Source organism: Nannobrachium achirus (assembly GCF_963921795.1).
Source record: "Nannobrachium achirus genome assembly, chromosome: 19".
Classification (NCBI taxonomy): Eukaryota; Metazoa; Chordata; class Actinopteri; order Myctophiformes; family Myctophidae; genus Nannobrachium; species Nannobrachium achirus.
In genome coordinates this window covers 32,791,451-32,816,418 of record NC_137826.1, presented here as the reverse complement: position 1 = coordinate 32,816,418, position 24,968 = coordinate 32,791,451, and the positions used below count along the sequence as shown (strand labels likewise).

The 24,968-nt window shown below is 42.6% G+C and overlaps 1 protein-coding gene across 4 annotated transcripts in view; it reads left to right on the top strand.

Annotated features, from left to right (window-relative positions):
- The window catches only part of LOC308305174 (acetyl-CoA carboxylase), a 71,634-nt gene that overhangs the window by 32,553 nt on the left and 14,113 nt on the right, over window positions 1–24,968 (top strand). For 2 of the 4 annotated variants that reach the window (XM_080749877.1, XM_080749876.1), the window contains exons 28-45: window positions 1,139–1,162; window positions 1,666–1,806; window positions 2,765–2,899; window positions 3,216–3,318; window positions 3,455–3,562; window positions 4,173–4,229; window positions 4,517–4,561; window positions 6,790–6,831; window positions 7,679–7,894; window positions 8,783–8,938; window positions 9,311–9,538; window positions 10,391–10,546; window positions 11,212–11,358; window positions 15,049–15,318; window positions 15,936–16,033; window positions 17,220–17,340; window positions 17,815–17,925; window positions 24,280–24,423. In XM_080749877.1, coding sequence (XP_080606003.1) covers window positions 1,139–1,162; window positions 1,666–1,806; window positions 2,765–2,899; window positions 3,216–3,318; window positions 3,455–3,562; window positions 4,173–4,229; window positions 4,517–4,561; window positions 6,790–6,831; window positions 7,679–7,894; window positions 8,783–8,938; window positions 9,311–9,538; window positions 10,391–10,546; window positions 11,212–11,358; window positions 15,049–15,318; window positions 15,936–16,033; window positions 17,220–17,340; window positions 17,815–17,925; window positions 24,280–24,423 — 2,302 coding nt within the window. The remainder of the gene's footprint in view (window positions 1–1,138; window positions 1,163–1,665; window positions 1,807–2,764; window positions 2,900–3,215; window positions 3,319–3,454; window positions 3,563–4,172; window positions 4,230–4,516; window positions 4,562–6,789; window positions 6,832–7,678; window positions 7,895–8,782; window positions 8,939–9,310; window positions 9,539–10,390; window positions 10,547–11,211; window positions 11,359–15,048; window positions 15,319–15,935; window positions 16,034–17,219; window positions 17,341–17,814; window positions 17,926–24,279; window positions 24,424–24,968) is intronic. The other 2 variants (XM_080749878.1, XM_080749879.1) reach the window with 2 other exon arrangements.

Sequence of the window (24,968 nt, the reverse complement as noted above, 5' to 3'; positions counted from 1 at the left end):
TTCTACAAGTTGTGGTTATTGTAGTCCCTGTGTGTGTGAATGCATTGGATGTATGTTGTGACCATGTATTGCATTCCCTGCTTGCTGCTTTGCGGTGTACATTGTGCTTTTCTTTGTTGTTGAATCGCCAGGATCAGGTGTGTCAATGGAGTTGGACGCAGTCATGGCTTCTAACAATCAATCAATCAAACAAACAATTGTATGCTTGTTTTATTGCATGCATCTGATAGGCCATGTTGGTCTACTGTCTGTGGACTAATCCCCCCCCCCTGCATGGTTGGCTGCTAATGATCAACAAAAAGCATGAGAATGTTTTCAAACTGTGACATGAGAACGTGATGTGGTCGCTCCAGTCTGGGAGTCTCCTACTCTCTGTTGAATTTAGCCTGAGGAGATCTCATGTTATGGAGGTAGCAGTCAGAATGGGAAATGTGTGTGATTTAACGATTACAATAAGGATGTCATAGTAGGGATGGGATGATATGAAAAAGTCATATCACGATTATTGTGACAAAAGAAATCGCGATTTACGATATCATCGCGATAATCAAAATCCATTATCCTGGGGCGGAACATTTGCCCCCAAAAAAGCAGATCTACAAGCTCACAACGCGTTGTGAGCCTGTAGATCGGCTATATTTTGGCAAAGACGTTAATAGAGAGTGGAAAAAAGACCTCAAGTATGTACCGGTATATTATAAGTACCTTTTACCAATTTTATAGAGGGTTTAAGTGGTACCGGATATGCAGCTCGGCTAATAAAAGGTGAATGGCTAATAAAAGGTGAATTGATCCCAGTGCATGACGGAGGACGATATCACGATAAATTAAATCTCCACGATACGATTATCGTGGGTGTTTTTTATCACGATAAACGATAATATCGCTTATCGTCCCATCCCTATGTCATAGTTTCCTTTATTTTACTGCAGTTGCAACTGAGGCATTCATTTGAATTTTGAAAAACACAACCGGGATCTTTGACTTTTGAAAAATACAACCGAGATCTCTTTGACTACTACTTGCAATGCAGTGTGAAAATGAAAATGATCCGTACACACATATTCCTAAATCTTGACTGTTTTCTGATTGATTGCCTGCCACTAACCAATTAGTAATCGATGTTGTTTGATTGCAGAGGGAACATCCCCACTCTAAACAGGTATAGTAACTGTTCTTCCTATTGAAACCTAGGTCTATATACTATAGACTAGCTAGCATGGTCAAATAATCCTCCACAGAATAAATTCATGCTATTGACAGTTGGTTGTTTGGCTATGCTACTTATTGGTATTACTATAATGAATCTGATTATCTGAACCCTGGACTGAGGTCTGGCTGGTCAGCTTGGTATTTCTTAATTTACTCACAAGAGCATGGCCTTTGGCGGTTCAGCCTCCATGTCCAAACCTTCTGAGTCTGTGTGTGAGTGTGTGTGTGTGTGTGTGTGTGTGTGTGTGTTGTGTTGTGTTGTACATGTCTAAATATTGTGCGTGTCATGTATTTGAACACTGTCGAGTGAACTGCAATATACCCCGGGAACAAATGTTATGTAATTTCACTACTGTATACTGTAAAACAAAACATTTTAGACTTGTGGTGGGGAAAAGTACAATGTTTTACGGTTTCCTGTATGTGCACTGAAATGTGTGACTGTCCTGCCAGGAAAGCGTCTGCTCCATATATCAAAGTCATGGATGGTAATTTACAAGCAGCTAAGACCAAGGACGTTAAAACAGAGGATAGCAAAACTCAAGATACAAATACAGAGAAGAGTAAAGCTTCAGATTCGGAATCTGTGGACAGGTTTGGCCCTCAAATAAATATCTCCTCTAAAAACTGGGGCAACCCTCTTTCACTTAAAGGGACTAACATTCAACAATGTGGAACCCTTTTCGCATAATAAAAGCTCCCTGGTGGGACCTGGTGTCTTTCGGGTTTCTCTACCCCTATCATACCTGATATGTTTGGGCTCACGAATATTGCAATCACTTTCGGTTTGACTAACACATGGTCTTTCCTGTGTCTGCTGCACGTGCCTTCTGAAATTCTCTTGAAGTAATTTTCATTGATATATATTGATATTAGGGGTGCAACATATCGAACCGAATATCGAATACCGAACCGAAAGATCCTGTACCGAACCGAATGACCCTGTACCGAACATTACAATACCACTCCACATCCACATTCCCTTGGAACCCCCTCCGCTGTGCCCACTTGGAGAACCACTACCCTAGTGGTTGGGTACCTTATTGTTCAAAGTTAAAACAAAAAAATACTTAGTTATAAAAATACATTTATAAATCAAGGACATCGAACCGTGACACCAAAATATCGAACCAAACCGTACATTTTGGAAACCGTTGCACCCTTAATTGATTTAACAATGTTTTTAGTGAAATCCAAGAGGGAATCCTTTGTTTGAAAGGCACTTACACTGCTTTTTACTCTGCTCTGACCCTCATTCACAGCAAGGTTTTCTTTACATTGTACATGCCTCCAAATTTATACGCAATTTACTTGTTGTTTTATTTCACATTACTTGACACGTGAATGGGGAGCCAGGTTGCTGTAGCAAAGCAGTCGTGAACTGCGGAACTGAACTACAGTAGATATGGGGATCATGAAGGCGCAGGGGGGGAGGATGAACCCCCTCCTCTCGCCACTCTGTTAAAGCTCTGGGTCTGGGGGGAACTGTGTACAGTTGTGTCACACACACACCTCCTCAAGTGTGACGGGTGTTCTGTGTTGCCATCTCCAGGATGTCGTTCTCGTCCAACCTGAACCACTACGGCATGGTGCAGGTCAGCGACGTGCTGCTGGACAACTCCTTCACCCCGCCGTGCCAGCGCATGGGGGCCATGGTGTCTTTCCGTTCCTTCCAGGAGTTTACCAGGTCAGTCCTGCTACCTGGAAGTGGAATTGTGTACCGGTGGTCAAAATCCTCAGTGTTAATTTAACTCCTGACAGTGTACAAATGGAACCACATGGACACATGGATAAGGGTCCTTTTGTACACTCTCAGTGTACAAAAGAGTTACAGATCCATAAGGGCCCATTAGTTTACTAGCTATCAATAGTCAATAGCTGGGGACCCCCTGAAACCTAGGAATGAACAAAGAAAGGAAGGGACGCCAACAATATTTTCTCTACCCTGCAATTGTGAACATGATGTGTTATGAATGTAACTGTGATTGGCCTCTTCTCTGCAGGAACATTAATGATGTGCTGAGCTGCTTCTCAGACTCTCCGCCAGCCAGTCCCACCTTCCCAGAGGGAGGGAACCCTGTACTCTACGCGGAGGAGGACATCAAGGTGAGAGAACGGGTGGCAGGCAGTGGTTGGTGTTGTTTGACAGTCACACACCGTTCCTTGTATTGCATCAAAACAAATTCAATCTCTCTGACAACATTGCCAGGCTTGATAATGGCTGTTCCTTTGCCCCCCACAGAGTATCCAGGACGAGCCTATTCACATCCTGAACGTGGCTATAAAGACAGACAGTGACATCGATGATGACGGCCTGGCCGCCATGTTCCGGGAATTCACTCAGTCAAAGGTCAGAGCGGAATGTACAACGTCACACCATTCGTTTTTACAGACCGCAAATGAAGCCTATTTTTCAGCAATTGCAAATCCGCCATCTTTCCAGAAATGAACACGGAAATGAATCAATTGAATGCTATTGGCTGGAGGGCGGGTCTTCACTCTGTATAACCAGTAGAAAGCCTAGAAACTGCTTTTTAAGATGAATGAGACCATAATTTACTAAACGTTTACTAAGATAACTAGTAAGACGCCTCAGGGCATCAAGCGACCTAAAGGGCAAGGTCGCGCCATGTCTTGGCCATCTGGCCAGTGATGTATATCGGACCAGTTACCCATAATATGAAGACCCCCGGTACCCATATATGGAGATCCATGTACTCATAGAGATAGTGGCTTCATTTCCAGTGAAGGAAACTAGCCCCTTGGTCTGCGACCGTTCGTTTTTCAAGAACTACGCGACACCCAATGCAAGGCTCTCCGCAACACATTTCTGCCGCTTTGATGATACATTTGTTGTGCGATGCGTTGTTCGGCACAGCACAAGTTTACCTGTTATAGGTTCTGTTAGAGTTAGAAGAGATCTTCTCGTCCTAACAGGTTTCTTTGTTTTTTCATCCTAGAAATCGGTGCTCTTTGACCACGGCATCCGCAGACTAACGTTCCTAGTGGCTCAGAAGGTGAGGACCTCCTTTCTTATCGTCCCAGTGGACAACCCTGTTCTCCTTACAAGCCCCCTCCCTTGCTTATCACTAAATGCCTTCATCTCAATAGAACGTATCAAATGTAGCACAAATTGAATGTAATCATTCTAATTTGTTTGTGTGAAATGACGTTATTGTGATAATTTAAGCGAATTAACTTTGTCAAATTTGGCTGCCCCCCCCCTTTCTGCCCATGCACCCGCTCATTATCTCCTTCCCTGTATCTTTTTCTCTTTTTGCCTTTGCTTTGTTCACGCTGGCAGGATTTCAGGAAACAGATCAACTATGAGGTGGACCAAAGGTTTCATGTGAGTAGACGAATGAAGGAATAGAAGATCTAGTTTACGCATCCTGTGCTCTTTCCATGTGTTCATAATTATAACATAATAACATGACATTTTAGTAAATGTTTATGTTTAATTGTTTTTATATCCAAAAGGCCCTTACATTACCAAGCTCGGTGGTGTTACTGCCATGTTCTACAGCAAGGGTTCCCAAACTTTTGGCTCGGGGCACCCCTATAAATATTTTTTTCATCCGAGGCACCCCTACATTATTATATTCCTAATTTTCACTCCCAGCACCTTATATTTATAGCATATTTTAGCGATTATGTTGCGAGGAAAGCAACATAATAGCCATTTTGGTTAGAACTGACTGAAAATAACTTTGTACTTCAAGTTTAAAATGATATTAAATATAAAATATAATTAAATATATATTTTGATATTAAATATAAAATATAATTAAATATATATTTTAAATGTCTAAATACATTTCAAATATTATCAAATTATCTCGCGGCACCCCTGGACTGCCGTCGTGGCACCCCAGGGTGCCCCGTCACCCACTTTGAAAACCCCTGTTCTACAGTACATAAGTATTACTATGCAGGTCCATGTTCAATCGGCCACAATCAAGCCACGTCAAAAAGTGCACCCACTCATTTCAAATAAAATGTGTTTTTACCCTAAAGAGATATGGGGGAATGTTCTTTTGCAATCATGCTGACAATAGTCCTTTGATTTTCCTGGCCTTGGACAACAGGCTCTGATGAGAATGAATGGCATCCATTTTCACGTCACCATCATTAGGTGGCACTTGTTACATATAGAAGCACTCAGTAGCTGTTGGATAAGCCTGCTCACGTTCTAAAACCAGACTACAGTATGTGATCACACCATTATGGTTCTCCCCTCGCTGCATTGAGTGTGAATGTGATGCAGAAGGAACCCAGCATTAAACCGTGACCATACAGGTTTTGCTGTGCATGTACAAATTACGGTCTTGTTTTCATGCAGGCTTTGAGTTTGGCGATTGCGCGTGCTGACAATTGGTCCGGTATTGTCCTGACAAGTGGGCACTTCTCCCGGTTCTTCTCGTCTAATGAGACAACCGATTTACATTCAGAAATTCAGATACATCGCTGGGAAAGAGGAATGTTTTATTCATTGGCATCGGGAATGGTGCTCCAAATATTGTCCATCGCCGTCATAATGTGAGCATTTGATTGAATGCACTGTGATTCTCCTGTGAGATGGACAACAACGGCACCATTGGAAGAGCACAGGGTAAAAACAAGCTCCAGATGATGGAAGAATAATTAACCCTATTTGCTGTTGTAACAGTTCAGGCAGCATCCATCATCTGCAGTTGTTAGCTTTCAACAATGCTGCATATACTGTACTAGCCCTTACCCGTTCAAAGATATGAGCTCCAAAATGATGTGCAGTGTGTGGGTTATGGGATGTGCACTGTGCACACAGTATATGAGGGATGGAAAGTAACTTTAACTGGTGCTTGCATGATGTAGGAGCATCAATGTAAGAAACCCGTTTCGTTTAATGGCTACAGAGATACTGTCCCCCCCCCCCCCCAGCCCGCCCACCCGCCTGCACACACACCCGCCTGCCTGCACACACACACACACACAGAGCTGGTTAAACATTTTGCCCCAAGCTAGATGCAGAATAGATGTGCCTCATGCTAGATGCAGAATAGATAGTAGATACACCATAAAAATGCTAATATACAGCATACGATTTGTGAAAGTGACAAACAGGCTTCACAGTTATGTCAGGTGTGTTCATATGCTTATGGTGATGCGATTTCAGATCAATTGCTCCAGCCACTGAGGAGAAACGCTGTGACAGACAGACACTCACTCACTCACTCACTCACTCACTCACTCACTCACTCACTCAGACATTCGCAAAATTATAGTATAGATATAGATGTGGCTGTTTTTTGTTTTTGTTTTGTTTGTTTTTTTACTCTCATTCCATGCATGCACTAACCAGAATAGCTGGTATTATACACTACCATCTGTGAAGCTCTTATACTGATGTTTTGTTTTTCTTGAATTTCATAATTTCCCCTTTTTCCATTCTCTTGTCTCTCTGTCTGTCTGTCTGTCTCTCTCTTTCACTCACTTGCTCTCTCTCTCTCTCTCTCTCTCTCTCTCTCTTTCTTTCTTTCTTTCTCTCTCTCTCTCTCTCTCTCTCTCTCTCTCTCTCTCTCTCTCTCACTCTCACAGAGAGAATTCCCAAAGTTCTTCACATTCCGTGCCAGAGACAAAGTGAGTATCTGCATCTGTGTGTCAGTCCTTGAATCTGAAGTGTTGGTGAATAGCAAGCTCGGTGCACAGAAAGAAATGAACAGGAAAATGTTAGGGAATGCCTAACCGAAGTTTTAACACCAGATCATTTGGAGATAATTGAACAAGGGTCCACTGACCGGGTTTATGTGACTGCTATGGCATTCACAAGTAGAAGATGTGAGAAATTACCGTCTCACCACTAAAACTCACTCCGTGATCGGCAATGGCTCTTCCTCTCCACTGCCCCTGATAGTTTTGATTTCATTTACTTAGTAACCACCACAGCTCGCAGGCATCTCTGGAGTGCCATCAGAACACAACTAGTGAAAGGAACTTTTGAACAAATCGTTTTACAGGCTTCATATGAGTATGACTTTTTTACATGACCGTGTCCCTAGGGCTGTCACGATATGACATTTTACATGACGATTAATTGTCACTCAAATAATTGGCGATTAACGATTTAATTGTGTTTTTGTCGTTGATAATTACATTTCTGTTTGGCTTTTAGGCTTTGAAGTTGTACATGGTAGATATGACACATAACCTAAATATACAAAGAAATTACTGACATATTTGACAACTTACTACTTAAAAAATAACTTTGATAGTGGAAATAGCCGATCTACAAGGGCGACGCGTTGTGAGCTTGTAGATCTGCTATTTCCACTATTTCGGACATTTTTCAACATTCACGATTATGGCGATTATGACAAAATAATTGCGATAATGTCAAATAATCACGATTAGACGATTATGTAATAATTGTGACAGCCCCTGTGACATGACTTTTCTACATGACCGTGTCCCAACCTGCTCTGTGTAGTTTCAGGAGGACAGGATCTACCGGCACCTGGAACCGGCGCTGGCCTTCCAGCTGGAACTCAACCGCATGCGTAACTTTGCCCTGACCGCCATCCCCTGTGCCAACCACAAGATGCACCTGTACCTGGGGGCCGCCCGCGTGGAGGTGGGCACCGAGGTCACAGACTACCGCTTCTTTGTCCGGGCCATCATCCGCCACTCTGACCTCGTCACCAAGGTGAGCAAAACAAAGTGGGAACAGGTGGCGTGTTTTTAGCTTTCTTGATTCGTCTTTTCCTAGGGTTAGCGTTGATTTTCCATTACCTTTTATTTTCTGTGGCTCTTGCATTCATAATAATGTGGTTGTATTTCCTGCGCTTTGAGCTTTGTGTGTTTCACATTTCATTCTATTTTGTACTCAAACCACAGGAACTCTAGTGTCCCCTTTCTGGGGTCATAGTAGGTGAACATTTGCTGAAAATAGCACAACTGCAGGCTCACGACGCAGCGTGTTGTTGGCTTGTAGATCTGATATTTTCGCCGAAGAGATTTGGTCAGGTGTAGGGAGGGGAATGGAGGGGACCAAGTGTATACCCCTGGGAATATATACAGTATTTATAGGGTTTAAGTCAGGGTTCCCCATTAGTTTTCGCCAAGGGCCGAATTAAAGCTGAGGGCCACAACATTGCATGGGGCGATGGTGGCGTTCCCACTACTCCAGCGACCGTCTTCGTCGTTGTCGGGTGAAAATCTTGTATGTCCAAAACTGTTCGTTTTGAATTTATCATTTTAAAAATGGTTTAAACTAGTGAAAACAGCCGATCTACAAGCACACAACGCCTCGTAGATCTGCTGTTTTCACTACTTTTGTGTGACGGCCTTGTATGATTTGCGAAAGAACGTACAAATTTGGAGATACGAGATTTCCACCCGACAACGACGATATACTAGTGTTGTTGCTGCTCTTATACCACCATTATTACTGGGGTTGGTGTGGGCCAGACAGTAGCCCCCCGCAGGCCGCAAATGGCCCGCGGGCCGCCTATTGGGGAAACCTGGTTTAAGTGGTTAATACTATTAATTTCACCTGCCCTCCGTTGACCTTTTGGCCCTTGCTTCTCTGTAGGAGGCATCGTTTGAGTACCTCCACAACGAGGCAGAGCGCCTCCTGCTGGAGGCCATGGATGAGCTGGAGGTGGCCTTCAACAACACCACCGTACGCACGGACTGCAACCACATCTTCCTCAACTTCGTCCCCACTGTTATCATGGACCCGTCAAAGGTTAGTCAAATAATCACACACAAGACAAACCTGGAGATTAAGTCATTTAAGACCTGGAAAGCATCTGCGTAATTATTATTCTTAAGCTATTCAAAAATAGCAGATCTACAAGCTCATAGCGTGGCACTCGGTGCCGCGCTATGAGCTTGTACAGTAGATCTGCTATTTTTTTTAATCATGAACATTTGTGCAAATCATGCAGACTTAAGGTTTAATACATATAATTCTAGCGGTCCTTGACATGCGAAAGTTTGAGCGCCACTGATATAGAAACATACGTTTTTTTCAGCTATTGTGCCTATTGCTTGTTTCACTTGTGTTACAATGGTCCTCCTACTGTTTCTCACCCTGATCCGTCATGCCTGTCCTCAGATCGAGGAGTCGGTGCGTTCCATGGTGATGCGTTATGGCAGCCGCCTGTGGAAGCTGCGTGTCCTGCAGGCCGAGCTGAAGATCAACATCCGCCTGACGCCCACGGGCAAACAGATCCCCATCCGCCTGTTCCTCACCAACGAGTCGGGCTACTACCTGGACATCAGCCTGTACAAGGAGGTCACTGACTCCCGGACAGAGCAGGAGGTGGGGCCCAAAGACCGACAGGTGGGGCTCATCTCTCATTTCATTCATTTACCATCCACAACTTTGTCTAGTCGGCTGCAGGCAAACGGCTACAGCCCATTTTTAAGAAACGGGCCTCAGTATGTTAAAGCGACTCCCCGAATAGAGCCACTTTTGTAATAGCGAAAAACATAATAATAATAACGAATAACTTTGCCATATGAATTATTGACTGGGAGCTGAGCATAAGAGCTATCTGACAGCCTTTAGCCTGGTGGACAAATCTGTAAATAAGCACATTTTACTTGATATAGCGTAACAGGTACGTACATGATCCATTCCATCCCATTCCATCGCCACAGCAGGAGGGCAAAGGCTCCTTCATTGTATTGGACATCAGTAAGGATTCATGGGCCATTTCTCTGAAACTAATGCTTATAGTTGCTGGGCAAACTCAGTGCCCCGATAAATTATCACACCTTTTTTTCCTGCAGCTTTTATGTGGAGTTTGGAGAATGTTTTTTATTTGGAGCTTCTATTTGCGGTTGATCAAGAGCTATTGAAGTTAGACCTATTCATTATTCACACCAACTGCAAAAGCTTGATCTTGTCCAATACAATAATTTTCCCTATGGATGGAGCTTTGCAATGGTATTGACAGATTCCAGCTCTAGTTATAGTAATGAGTTTTTATGCATATTTAAAAAAGAATGTATAAAAACCCTGCATAGATATTCAGTAAGCCAGTTTTGTGAGTCGCAAGTTCAAATTCAACCCTCGTCATGTCTTGCATGTCGCCCCTGACTCTACCCTAAGGTTTCTCTAAATAGAGCATAAAATGCAGGGGAAACTAAATTCTTCAGAGAAGTGACACTCTTCTCTGTCCCTGTCCAGATCATGTTCCAGGCCTATGGAGACAAGCAGGGGCCTTTACATGGCATGCTCATCAACACACCATACGTCACCAAGGATCTGCTGCAATCCAAACGCTTCCAGGCACAGTCCCTGGGCACCACCTATGTTTACGACTTCCCTGAGATGTTCAGACAGGTAGGATGTCACATGGCATGGACGTAGACCTTAACCCCAGTGGATTAACCCATTTAGAACGGGCGCACATTATTGTGTATCGTTATTTTATGCTTTAACTATTGAAAAATAGCAGATATACAAGCTCACAGCGCGGCACCGAGTGCCGCGCTGCGAGCTTGTAGATCTGCTGTTTTTGAAAAATCGTGAAAATTAGAATTTTGACCCGATTCTTAGAAGGAGTCTTTTGAATCCTTCTAAGATTTTTTGAAAAACCTGTGTTTCTATGTCAGCAATCTGGCCAGCCATCGTCAAAGAAAAGGTCCTTTTCACTTAAATGGAGCTCAGTTATTGTCTGTTCTTGAGAGACTACTATGTCAGCGGTTCTCAAACCTTTTCATGTGAAGGACCCCCAAACTGATATTTATTTGGCCACGGACCCGCATCTCAAAATATTTAGTTCCAGGGACCACCCAGAAGCTAAATTTTAAGTTACAAACGTTCGCTTTGAAAATACATATAATAGAAAGATTTGCACACATTTTCACGACTTTTTCAAAAATAGCAGATCTACAAGCTCGCAGCGCGGCACTCGGAGCCGCGCTGTGAGCTTGTAGATCTGCTATTTTTCACTGGTTAAAGCATTCAATAATTCTAGGCCTAAAGTTGCTTTTTTTTCTTACCAGGCTCTGAGGAAACTGTGGCATTCCACCGAAGCCTTCGCCGACCTGCCCAAATGCCCTCTACCCTCTGAGCTGCTCACCTTCACAGAGCTGGTGCTGGACCCCCAGGGTCAGCTGGTGCAGATGAATCGACTGCCAGGGGGAAATGAGGTGAGACCTCACTTTTAACCCCACAGGCGGTGAAATTCTAAACAAATGAAGGAGGAATATGAAAAAGTATACTCTTAACAGCCAATTACCATGCCAAAGTGGAGCTTTTTAACCAAATGGATGATGTCCCCTGCCCTTTATTATGTGCACTTTTCCTTCCCAGCTCTAGGGGTCTCTGTATTTCTTTGAATGCATTGCTTAGTGGTTACCGGTATTTTACATCTTAATATTATGTTGCACAGAAGGTAAAAATCAAACCTCGGTTCGAAGTGAAGTGGTGAACTTTTATTCTATGTGTTCTAGAGCTATGAACTCTGTATATACATTTGGTTTGAAGTGAAGCGGTGAACTTTTATTCTATGTGTTCTAGAGCTATGAACTCTGTATATCCGTGCGTATGACGTTTTGTAGGCCGATTTGGAGTTATCGGCCTACAAAACCAGCGCCATTGCTGAGGGGGACCAGTCAAAAAAAAAAAAAAAAAATTGCTGTAGTTGCTTCTTGTCGGTGAGGTGGTGTGTAGGCTGGCTGTGTACATTTGTGTACATGTGTACTGACTAAAGTATTCAATCAATCAAATAACAGATGGCCTCAGCAGTGCACTGAAGCATTAACTCATATGCTGCCATTTAACAATACCTTCGTACTCTTTAACTGCCATTCGTCTCCATAGACTTCCATGTAATTCATAGTGCACGGATCATGCACACCCATGCCTAGATAATGCACCACGTGTGTCCACATTGCTCACAGCTTTCAAACAAAAAAATCCGAATGGAAATCCGTTCAGGCATTCATGAGATAGCAGCCATTATGTTTTACACTGTTGTGAGCTTGGAGGTCTGCTACCTGAGTTGTATGGGGGTTGTATGGGGGTTAAACAAGCAATTTCGCGATCGCTATCATGCCTACTAACGTTTTTGGGGTCCCAAAACATTTTTTGAAAAAAAAAATTTTTTTGAAAATTTTTTTTTTTTTTTTTCAAAATGGCGGAAATTCTCGGGTTCCTCGGGCGTGGCAGGGAGGGACATCGCGAAATTCTCGGGTTCCTCGGGTTTGGCAGGGTATGAGTTAATATGTTCTCATTTCCAACTTGAAGCAACAGTACTGAGAGATCAGATGTTGAAACATTTTCCAGTGACTAAATATAAAATAGCCTACAATTAAAAAAAAGTGTCCCCATTATGCAAGTAAACAACATTCGATTGTGGTTTAATAAATAGGCTTAGGCCTAAAGAGATTATATTTTAATCGGCAATGCAACACCACCGTCTTACTCACAATACAAAGTGAAGCTCACTCGACCATTTCTCTCTCTCTCTTTCTCTCTCTCTTTCTAGCCTGCAACTATTACAAACAAACGGAAAATGACTTACCTCTGTATAGAAAATAGCCTAAAAGCATTCCTTTCTCCCTGGCTTTTGTTTCAATGTTAATATTATAGATTCTAGGCAACCAACCAGCAGCATTGGACAATAATAAGTCTACATTACATGATAAAGTTTACACCGCTCTGACTTCTGACAGTGCCTGTCAATCAGTTCACACAGCTGCAGACAGTATGTTAGATTGAGTAGACCTCACCACATGAAAGGCAGAGGCACGCATGGACTTTTAATAGCCTAATAATAAGCTAAATGCTCGGGTCTCTCTGAACCTCGGAAATAAACGGATTTCAGGACAATGTCACAGGTCTCAAAAAAAAAAAAAAAAAAAAAAGAATCAGAACGGGACGGAACTGGACGTGGCCAAGACCATTACGGTGACACTCGGGTTTGGTTTTGTAATTTGGCATAACAAATATATTTCTATTGAATATATTATAGGCTTGCTTGACCATTTCTCTCTCTCTCTCTTCTGTTGGATAATTAGAGAAAGCGCACCTCTCTCTCTCAATACAAAGTGATCCTAGCTCGACCACAATGTTCTCTCTCAGATGATCTGCGTAAAGTGGCAGAGTTGACTGAAGTGTCTATAGACTATAGGCTAATACATATTACACGGGAGGTTGAGGCCAGTAAATCTGTCATAAAAATATATCTATTGAATATATTATAGGATATAGCCTACAATGAGATTGAGCAAACAGTTCCTTGTTAATGGCTGAACAATGAACGCTGTCTGTCGACAGACCCATGATGTTTACCAGGATAAGAAATAACACTAGAAAAGTTGTTATTTTGAGAGAGAAATGTCCCGCACACTTTGATGTGGTTTATTTTGATGATAACTGTTGTAGCCTACTACAATCTATCTCAACATACAGTAATAGGATCGTCATGGAGGTTGTGTAAACGTTGTAGTGCACTTATTATTATTATAAGTGACGTCCCTCGAGGATGGCGACGGGAAATACGTCATCTGGAGCGAAACTCCTCCCTAACTCCGCCTTACGCACTAATTCTATACATTCGGTTCGAAGTGAAGCGGTGAACTTTTATTCTATGTGTTCCAGAGCTTCAGAATTCAGAAGTCTGAATGAATGAATGATTTTATCTGGAGGGCCGAATTGTCATGTGAAGCTTGACCAATCCTCAAAGTATGGTCTCATTGGACATTTTTAATCATCCAATCATCAGACCGGGACGGACACTACACACGTATATTCTGGACGTACGGGACAGATAAAACCTGTTCATTCTGGACTGAAATGTCCATATATGGACACATGGGACACACATGTACGGACAGATAAAACCTGTTCATTCTGGACTGAAATGACCATATATGTACATGAACGGGACACACAAAGCCACTCCTTGGAAGCGGCTTTCACCGCTTCAAAAAAGAACATCTTACTCTGAACCCAGAAGGATATATATACTATATAACATAATATTATGGATTTCCAAAGTAATCTCAGGATGGTTTAAGGGTTTCAGCCGTGCTAAGCATTAGCTCCTGAACAGACTTTATCCACATCTTATATACATATCAGGAGCTTCCACATATAAGATGGTCTATGGTTACTGACCTTTGCCAAGCCCCCAGCCATGGTGCAATTCTTCCACAGCAACAGTCACATCAGTCTATGTGTTTCCTAAGATTAGATGAGCAGAATGAAGATGTTCTGCCAGCAAACTGACGTTGGCGGTCGAGGTGACCTGTCAAGTGTTCTATAAATGATCTGCAGGGTTAAGGCAACATATGTCTGAACTTGTGACTGAACTAGGCCGAGGACTGGCAGAAGTCAAACAATCATTACGTTTGCTATAGAGCAGGGGTCTTCAATGTTTTTAGGCCAAGGACCCCTTAGTTGAGAGTGAGATGGAGCAGGGACCCCCACAACCTTTTCATAGGTTCCATATAGTTTCATCAATCATCAGTGTATTTTGGATTCGTGTCAATTTGTGTTTTCAGATAACCACTTCAACCGTCAATACCTAAACCTAAACTTGACCTTTGACGCTGTACTTAGTGTGCTCTTTTATCCCCTCTACACCAAACCTCTCTGCCGAAAATAGCCGATCTACAAGCTGCGAGGCGTTGTGAGCTTGTAGATCAGCTATTTTTGTCTAAAGTTCTCAGAATATGGACCTTAGGGTTCAAGTGGTTAATATAAAAAAAGGAGAAAAAAAAAAATCACACAAAGATTTGGAGGACCCCCTGTAGTAACTCTGAGGACCCCATGTTGAAGACCCCTTGCTATAGAGAATCATAACAATAACATGTCTGTGGTGTTTCCGCTAGATCGGTATGGTGGCGTGGCGGATGACCCTGCGGACTCCAGAGTACCCGGCAGGCCGGGAGATCATCGTCATCAGCAACGACATCACGCACAAGATCGGGTCGTTCGGCCCCCAAGAGGACGTGCTGTTCCTGCAGGCCTCTGAGATGGCGCGAGAGGCTCGCATACCTCGCATCTACATCGCCGCCAACAGCGGCGCCCGCATCGGCCTGGCAGAGGAGATCAGGCACATGTTCCACGTGGCGTGGCAGGACCCGTCCGACTACTACAAGGTCAGTCGGCAGCTATTCAGTTTACCAGTGCTATAGGACAGTGGTTTTCAACCTTTTCAGGCCGCGACCCCCAAAATAATCATATTTTAACAGGGGACCCCCCCCCCCCCCCCCCCACCCTGACGAGCACTAAGAGTTGAGGAATACAATTTTGTATAACACGGTTCCATTGTGAAAATAGCAGATCTACATGCTCACAACGCCTTGCAATGCGAGGCGTTGTGAGAATGTAGATCGGCTATGTCCACAATTTCTACAGTCATTAAAAAGTTCTTAAATTGTCATAAAGAGCTCTCCATACTTCGACTGAAACCGCCGTTTTCGGTCAAAAGGTCCTTTTCTACCATAAAATGATATCCCTCGGGACTTCTGAAAAGCATTGGACCGAACGAGAGTTCGGAAATTTGCACGTCGGAAAACACAACTCACCGAACATTTCGGTCGAAGTATGGAGAGGCCTTTAGACATACAAGCTCACGTCGCGTCGCAGAATAGATGCAACCGTTGTGAGCTTGTAGATCACTCTCGGAAGCCGGAAGCTGCCTGCACATTCTGCACAATGCACGATGGGATGTTGGAAAGTTGTGGATTCAAACTGTTGTTTGTTTTGATGACAGGGCTTCAAGTACCTGTACCTGACACCCCAGGACTACAAGAAGGTCTCAGCCTTAAACTCTGTGCATGTTGAGCATGTGGAGGATGAGGGAGAGTCAAGGTGTGTATTGTTTTAAGGTGTTATATGTAAAGTGTGAGATATATATTTTTAAGTTTAAGTTTAGATAAGGATGAGGGGGAGGTGAATCTCTATCCTGTCATCGAATTTAGGAGTGTGGGGGCACCGAGTGATTAAGCACCACACCAGCATGACAGCGGGTCGCAGGTGTGATTCCCGAGCCTGACGACCTTTGCTGCGTGTCACTCTCCGTCTCTCTCTCTCGGTTTCCTGTCACTCTTCACTAGACTGCCTTCCAATAAAGGCATGAAAATCCCCAAATATATATATATATAAAAAAAAAGAATCTAGTGGTGCAAAAGTTAATCGAACTAATCGATGTAATGATTAACACATCTACTGCCTCTTAATCTGAAGGTTGCTTGGTGCCTCGGCGCCACGTCGTTTCCTCCGTCGGCCGCCGCTATTATTTTGAAGGGCCGGAAGGGGGTTGTTTTTGTTTTTTTGGATTATCACTTGACGGCAACGATTACGTCATCTAGTCACATGACAGTGTGCGACAAGAAGATGAAGATGGCTGCGCCCTGCCTTTTGCCTTGTTTACATTTAGATCTGCTGCAAAATGTCTCAAAATGGCTATTTTGTTTAAATGAAGTTTCTTTATGGGCCTCGCCATTGACTTAACATTGAGGAGCTTCACTTCGCGTGCACGCCCAACGTGCGTTGTAAACAAATCGCAGACATTACCGATGCGAGCGGGACCGGAGCGACATTAAGTAAGTAATAATATCTTTACTGTATATACAGTAAGATTCACAGTCCTCACCGTCAACGGCGCCATGGTATTAACCCTTTCAATGACAATCCTCACCGTCAACGGCGGCAGATGGGTTAAAATGATCAATTCATCATTTATGCTTATTTTGGGAATTTGATTATGGGTGGTCATAAGCGGTCATTACAAGCTCACAATGCATCGTGACATTTTTTGAGCTTGTAGATTGGCTATTTTTGCATGACACCGTCATACAAAGTATGAGACAAGTGGTTAATAGATTTGTTGATGCTGTATATAAAAACATATCAATAGTTGCAGCCCTTATAGAATCAACAGACTGTATGACTAGACACCTGGTTAGCACAGCAACTACAGTACATGGCTGAAGTTGAAAGGGGTGAGGTTTGGTCTGACGGGTGTCTAATGTTATGTGGGTGCGTGGTCTTGCAGGTATAAGATCACTGACATCATTGGGAAGGACGAGGGGCTGGGCGTGGAGAACCTGAAGGGCTCTGGAATGATTGCAGGAGAGTCCTCTCTGGCGTACGAGGAGATCATTACTATGAACCTGGTAAGAAACCCATAGAGGACACACACGTGTGCAGGGCCTTCTACTCGCCTTGTTATCAAGGAAGACATTTTCTGAAATATGTGTTTGTAAAGGCTAGGGCTGGGCAATATATAGATAATCGATATCCTGATATCTGACTAGATATCGTCTGTGATTTGGGTTAACGGAATATATTGATATGGCATGTTTTCCTGGTTTTAATCACCATTTATACTATACATTTATACTACTATATACTATATAAGCTCACAATGTATGTTGTGAGCTTGTAGATTAAAAAAAAAAGAAAAAAAAAGAAATACAAAGTATATTGATATTATAGTCACAATTTAATCAAGGTATTTGGTCAAAATTATTGTGATATTTGATTTTGTCCATATATCTGATGTTCTATCCATGCTGTACTGCTTAAAGACTATGGGCTTTGGTCCTTTTTACATGTCATTGTGAATTGTGGATGTTGTTGTCCTACAGGTAACATGTCGAGCCATAGGGATTGGAGCGTACCTGGTGAGGCTGGGTCAGCGCACCATTCAAGTGGACAACTCCCACATCATCCTTACTGGAGCTGGAGCTCTGAACAAGGTACACATTCCTTACAGTTGACAACATTTGGGAAACTCATCCTGTCAAAGATGTCGTTCTAAAGCCACATTTATGCAGCCATTCAGAACAGAGATGTACGTATGTTCGCATTGACTAATTAATCCGCTAAAGATCAGTGGCAACACTTTCTGCAGACCTACACAAAGCAATACAATGTCTTGAGATTGCTGGTCTATCGTGATTCACACGCAAAACTGCATGCTAGCCTATTTGTTCAGCATGAGACATCATGATTTGTCAAACTGAATATAAATACCACATATTGGAAAAACGAAAATTTACTGTGAGCTCAATCTTGTGATAACAAGGAATTTAAAAATGAACAGATTTCGCTGCTATGTCTGCAAACTTGCATTTTAAAATGGTAGGGCTTTAGTTTAGCCTAGCGCTGTGTTCCTTCTGGTTCGTTCGACCTTCTTTCTTCTTTATCTTTGCTGTTCGATGTGTCCATCTTGAAGGGGATCGCTACTACAAGGATAGAAATGTACCCAGAGTACATGTGGAAAGCCCGATATTGTATCCAACTCCTCCGTACACTACATAAAGTGGGCCATAATGTGCTTCCATCTTACTGATCTATGAATTGTGGAGATACGACAAAAGAGCCCATTTCTACTGCAGGACAAAACATGGCAATGTTCCGTTCTGCTCTCCCGATACACTGTCATGTGTTCTAAAATATAGGAGGCATGAAGAATGTAATTGTGGGCTTGTGCACTGTGCTCCTTCGGTGCACTAAATGAATGCCATTAATGCATCTGCATTTTAATCTTCAAATGTACAACTGCCATGTATTAAACTGCATTTATTCTGGCAAAGAAACCCGATAAGGAAGCGGATTGGTGGTCACGAAATGGGAATTGGGAGTAAAATAAAAGAATGCATTCTGAAAGGGCAAATGGCAGCGCACGCTGACGTCTAAATCAAAGACATTGTAGTGTGTGTGTGTGTGCTGGTTCCAGCTCACTGGCCATGCGTTCTCCAGCCATGGGCCTCTTCTACGTGGATTCCCTCTCCATCCCAGCCTGCCCCGCTGCTCTGACTGGAATAATTGAAAGTGAACCGTGCAGTTGTTATTTGCATAGAAATGGTGTGACATGCCGGAGGCTGCAGGCCGGGACACTCATATCATTTGTCTCTAATCAAAATGAAGTCTCACCGAGCGAGGCACATTGTTCTCTGTGTGTGTGTGTGTGTGTGTGTGTGTGTGTGTGTGTGTGTGTGAGCCTACGTGTGTGTGTGTGTGTGTGTGTGTGTGTGTGTGTGTGTGTGTGTGTGTGTGTGTGTGTGTGTGCGTGTGCGTGCGCGTGCGTGCGTGTGTGTGCGAGCAAGCGTGTGCGCATGTTTCCATCTCATGCCAATTCTCATGGTGTGTTGCATCAGGACAGAACAAGTAAACCATTTGCACCTTTCTTTGCTGGAAGCACCCCTGCTTCTATAAAGACATAATGAAAAATGCCTTTTTAACCCCTTTAGATCACATCCCTGTTCTGCATTGTGCTGCGCCTATTTAATAATATATACTGCTTACCAGAACAACATTAAATCCACGAGGGATGTCCCGATCACGGTCCCAATCACATATTTTTGCTCCCGATTCGATCCCGATCCTTCTCGATCCGATCTTTCCGCAGTGCATTAAGGAAAAAGAAAAGAATTCATGCTTTTATGTTGTCCGTTACGTTTTTTTTTTTTTTTTTTTTTTTAATAACAGTATCCATTCTATCCGAGCTTCTTTTTTCACTTAGTGCAGCATTGTATCAAAACAAATACAAAATGAAGCTCATCAGCTTATGTTTTTTAAATATATAAAGACAAGGCGTTTCCCGATCTTTTTCTTCCGATTCCAATCTTTTGAAATCGGCCCCGATCTCCCCGATTTCCAAAATCCACCATGTTATGTACCGCCCTGCCTATATCCTGCTTCACTAAGAAGGTTTGATACCACTCAAACCCTACTCTGGGGCTAGCGTTCTACAAAAATCCAAGGAAACCTTGTGTACTGATTACAGGAGTGGCCATTGAAAGTTGTATATCGCGTGTAATTCATAGCATACATTTAACATAAACCACAATGTTTACTATTATTGTAAATGTGTCAGGTTCAACTGTGAGCTTCAAAGTGATACGTTTAACGACTTCTCTCTCGAGTATGGCAGAGGGATAAATAATATCCTACATGTTTCTGTCATGACTCATGTCCATATGTTACGCAGCTTCATGGCTATTAATTCTAACTTAATGGAGAGGAGACCTGCATCCAGATCCAGAGATCATAATTTCATTGAACGCAGTGGAAATACCTCGGTTTTTCCTTTATGGGGACTGAATAGTAACTACTAGCATCCAAACCCCCCAGTGGACATCGAGGTGCCCCCCCCCCCCCCCCCCCCCCCCCCCCACCCCACTTCTCCTCCTCCTCCTCCTCCCAGTACACCTCCTCCTCACTCCCAGTCCCTCCTCCTATTTCCTTCTCTGCTGTCTAGTATGGAATCTTAATGAAGCAGGCACTCGCCGCAGGCTATGGCGTTGTGTGTGTGTGTGTGTGTGTGTTTGTGTGTGGCTGTGTGTGTGTGTATGTGTGTGTATGTGCACGTGTGTTCGTGTGTGTGTGTATGTGTGTGCGTGTGTGTCAAGGTGACTGCAATACTTCCTGGGGCCACAGTCTGTCCTGACAGCTTTAGGAGAGTGGCCCAGATTTGTATCCAGACACATAACCATTAATGGTAATAAAGAAAGTAAATGATGGCCGAAGAGGTGAGAGCCGAGAGTAAAGGATTGAGCTCCTTTCAGATTTCTTTTCTATTTTTTATTTTCTTTTTCCACATCTTTTTTTTTTTTCTTTTTTTATGGAACCGTGTCTGGTCCGGGCCACCTGTTCCTGGCCACCCGACAAGAGGGAGCGCTGAGATAGTGTGGTGTTTATGGGTCGGGGTAGTTAAAGGAGCAGTTTGGATGCCAAAACGAGTTCTGTGGCCTCCGCGTCCTTCTCTATTAAAGCCCTGCCACACCTTGGGGATGCACTGTAAACCTAGACAAGCACGCTCCAATATCAGCACTGTCAGCCAGAAACCTTGTATGTCCAAAAAGCTGTTACTTTTTCAGGACATGGAAGAAAAGAACCTGTACTCCAATGGATCCAGTGTAGTTAGTGTGGTTGCTATAGGCAACCAGACTATTGTTATTCTCCATATTTATTTCACCTATAACAAACCTTAGGTTTTTTTCCGTAAACCCATTTCACCAAACTAGAGTAAACCTTTTTTCTGTTAAGTCCATTGAGTTCAATGGACCCTTTTCTGATTGGACGATATCATGTCCGATGTCATGCTTCACGAGACATCGCAATATGTAATATAAATGTTAAGACGGAATTCATTTCCCAGTGGATTCCTTGCGAGTCGCGTTTGTGCAACCACACTTGCAATTTCCCTTTCTAGTTTCTAGTTATTATTTAGTCACACACTATTGTTAATATGTTCATTCATTCATTCTAAAACCCACAGACACACCTAACCACTTACACTTTCGAAAATGTCAAAAATAGCAAAAAGATTGCTGATCTACAAGCTCACAACGCCTCACAGTGCGACGTGTCGGGAGCTTGTAGATTGCCTATTTTTGCTACTTTTGTATGACGAAGCAGGGCGTTAATTTACGGGGGGGAAAGTGTTTAAATATGCAGATACAAGGTTTCTGCCTGACAGTGACGACATGCTATGTGCGTACACGTGCATATATTCGTGCGTGTGTCAGGGGAAAATATAAATAAAAATCAACATACGAGGCTGGCCGGGGCAGTCGATAGTGTGTGTGTGAATGGAGTATCTGGGAAGAGAAAGGGCAGGTGTTAATTCACTCCGTCTGTCACAAACAGCCCTGAGGGGAGAGGCAGGTGCTGGCGGCCCCCCAGCCTCCGCTGTGATGGAGGGATCCCTGGCTGCCCGTCAGCGCTATCGACGGGAAGCTGGGGCTAAGTAGCCACGGGGTCCACTTCCCCCCCGGCACATCGCCGTCGTCCTGTAGAACCGTGGTTCTCAACCTTTTCAGGCCGCGACCCACAAAAGAATCATATTTTAACTGGGGACCCCCAAAATAATCATATTTTAACTGGGGACCCCCAAAATAATCATATTTTGACTGGGGACCCCCCCTCCCCGACGAGCACTAAGAGTTGAGGCATTACATTTAGTAAGATAAACTTTATTTAGCCACACTTCTCCTCCCACAGTTTTGGTGGCATGTCAACCGGCTTCATTGGTTGATTGATTGAAGATTAGATTAGAAGTTTGGATAGGAAAAGGTACAGTTTCATGACGGTACAGTTCACTGGTACAAGGTCACCTAAAAGGAGATCCTATAAAAGCACTTGGCTTATTTACACAGGAAACCATTGAAGTATCTCATATAACATTGAAGGACAGACGGATAGAACACAGTACTATGCAGTAGATATAGTCAGGAAAAAAAGGTAACTAAAAATAAAATAAAATAAACCGGAATCGATTCCTTGCATCGATTCCTTGCATTTTGCTAAGAGATAGTTTAATTTATATAAATGTATTTGTGAGTGAATACATTTTCACCATTGACTTTAATTAGAAATCCCAAATATGGAGATGACTGATAGCATAGATGTCTGACATCATAGACCACATGAGACTGAAAGAGTACCATATGTCCATATATGGGCATTCCAAGATATGGGCTTAATATTGTTGACATCATGAATCTCCATATATGGGCATGAAAGGGACAAGGATAGAATGGTTAGCACCACTCAAATAGGGACAAGGACTGACAGATACAGAGATATAAGTGTGACTCGCCTCAAGGCAACCACACTTGTAATTTCCAATTGCATTTTTCTAGTTACAATCAGTGTCTTTATTTAACCTACACAACACTTATTCAGAACTGTGTTTAAACATTACTTGGGGTTAGTAACGGCGACCCGTCGTTACATACAGTACATCCAAAACCGTTAACTTTTCAGGAAATGGAAAAAAGTACCTGTGTACCAATGCATCCGTTGTCATTTATTATATAGCCGGAAGCTCTTGTTAAAGGAGCTATAGTCAACTTTTTCTTGAAAAACGGATGCTAAAATAAATAAAAAAATCGAAAATATTTTATAAAAAAATAAGCTTCATTCATGTGTTTCTATTCAAAAATGACCACAAAAAGCGTAAAATAATGATAAAATAATCATTTTAGCCATTGTCGGGCCGACACTTTGTTTACATCCTAGACCTAGTCTAACACTATCAAAGAATAGATTAGAATGGAAACAAAGTGTCGGTCTGACAATGGCCAAAATGATTATTTTATCATTATTTTATGCATTTTGTGGTCATTTTTGAATAGAAACACATTTATGAAGCTTATATTTTTATAAAATATTTTTGAAACATTATTTTTATTTTAGCATCCGTTTTTCAAGAAAAAGTTGACTATAGCTCCTTTAAAATTTATAAAATCCACCATTTTAATTTTCAAAAAACTTTGAAATCTAGAGATGCAGGGTCCTCTGTGCCTGCGTGAGTGTGTGGGTGTGTGCCTGCGCGTGTGTGTGTGTGTGTGTGTGATCCTATTGATCCTATTGATCCAGGGCCACCGGTACCACAGACCTGGTGACAAGCCCCTCCATGTTCCTCCTTGGTGGCACTATATCAAAGCTGGTACTCTGCTGGCCTGCTGGCCGTAATGGGTTGGGAGGATTATTTATAGAGGGAGGCTTGTTGTGCAGCCTCCATGTTAGGCAGTGTGTCAGCCCATGAAACATAGTCTATTTTATACCTCTTTAAAAAAGGTTGTATTCTGATGACGGAAGTTTCAAAAAGAAAATCTAAATCGAGTTTATCTATTGTTTTATTTAGATTGTATAATATTATAGATATTGTAGAAGTCATTATATATCGTCGTTGTCGGGTGAAAACCTTGTATGTCCAAAACCCTTGGTTTTACATTTATCATTTAAAAATGATTCAAACTAGTGAAAACAGGCGATCTACAAGCACACAACGCCTCGCACCGCGAGGCGTTGTGTGCTTGTAGATCGGCTGTTTTCACTACTTTTGTGCGACGGCCTTGTATGATGAAGCAGGGCTTTACTTTGCGAAAGAACGTACAAATCTGAAACTTGGAGATACGAGGTTTCCGCCCGGCAACAACGATATATAAAAAACGATGCTTCAAAGGTGTGTTAAAAAATTCCACCAAATATTCAAATACTGCAAGTGGCTTTCGGGCCAGCACTAATATACTAAGTTGTCCGGGGTCCCGCAGGTTGCTAGGGTTCATGTGGTTATTGTATTGTTGTTTCCTCTACAGGTGCTGGGCAGAGAAGTCTACACATCAAACAACCAGCTGGGTGGCATCCAGATCATGCACAACAACGGGGTGACCCACAGCACCGTGTGTGATGACTTTGAGGGCGTCTTCAACCTGTTGCAGTGGCTCTCCTACATGCCCAAGGTAAGCTGATGTGTTACGCATTACTGGGACAGGATATAAGAAGACAGTGATTGTCAGCCCTTTTCACTTCAAAGACCCGCAGCTTGTTATGCTTTAGTCCAGTGGTTCTCAATCTTTTTTTCACAAAATAATCATATTTTAACTGGGCCCCCCCCCCCCCCCACCCTGACGAGCACTAAGAGTTGAGACATAACATTTTGTATAACGTGAGGCGTTGTGAGCATGTAGATCGGCTATTTTCACAATTTCTGCCTCTAATAATTGACAATTTGGCCAATGTTTAATTTGTCATTTTAGAAGTATTAAAAAGTCCTTAAATTGTCACTTTAGAAATGTGCAGATACCCTCTATACACTTAAATGTTATGGTTGTTTGTTTACTGTTGAGTGAGAAAACAATGTTTCACATTAAAGGAGCTATAGTCAACTTTTTCTTGAAAAACGGATGCTAAAATAAAAATAATGTTTCGAAAATATTTTATAAAAAAATAAGCTTCATATATGTGTTTCAATTAAAAAATGACCACAAAAAGCGTAAAATAATGA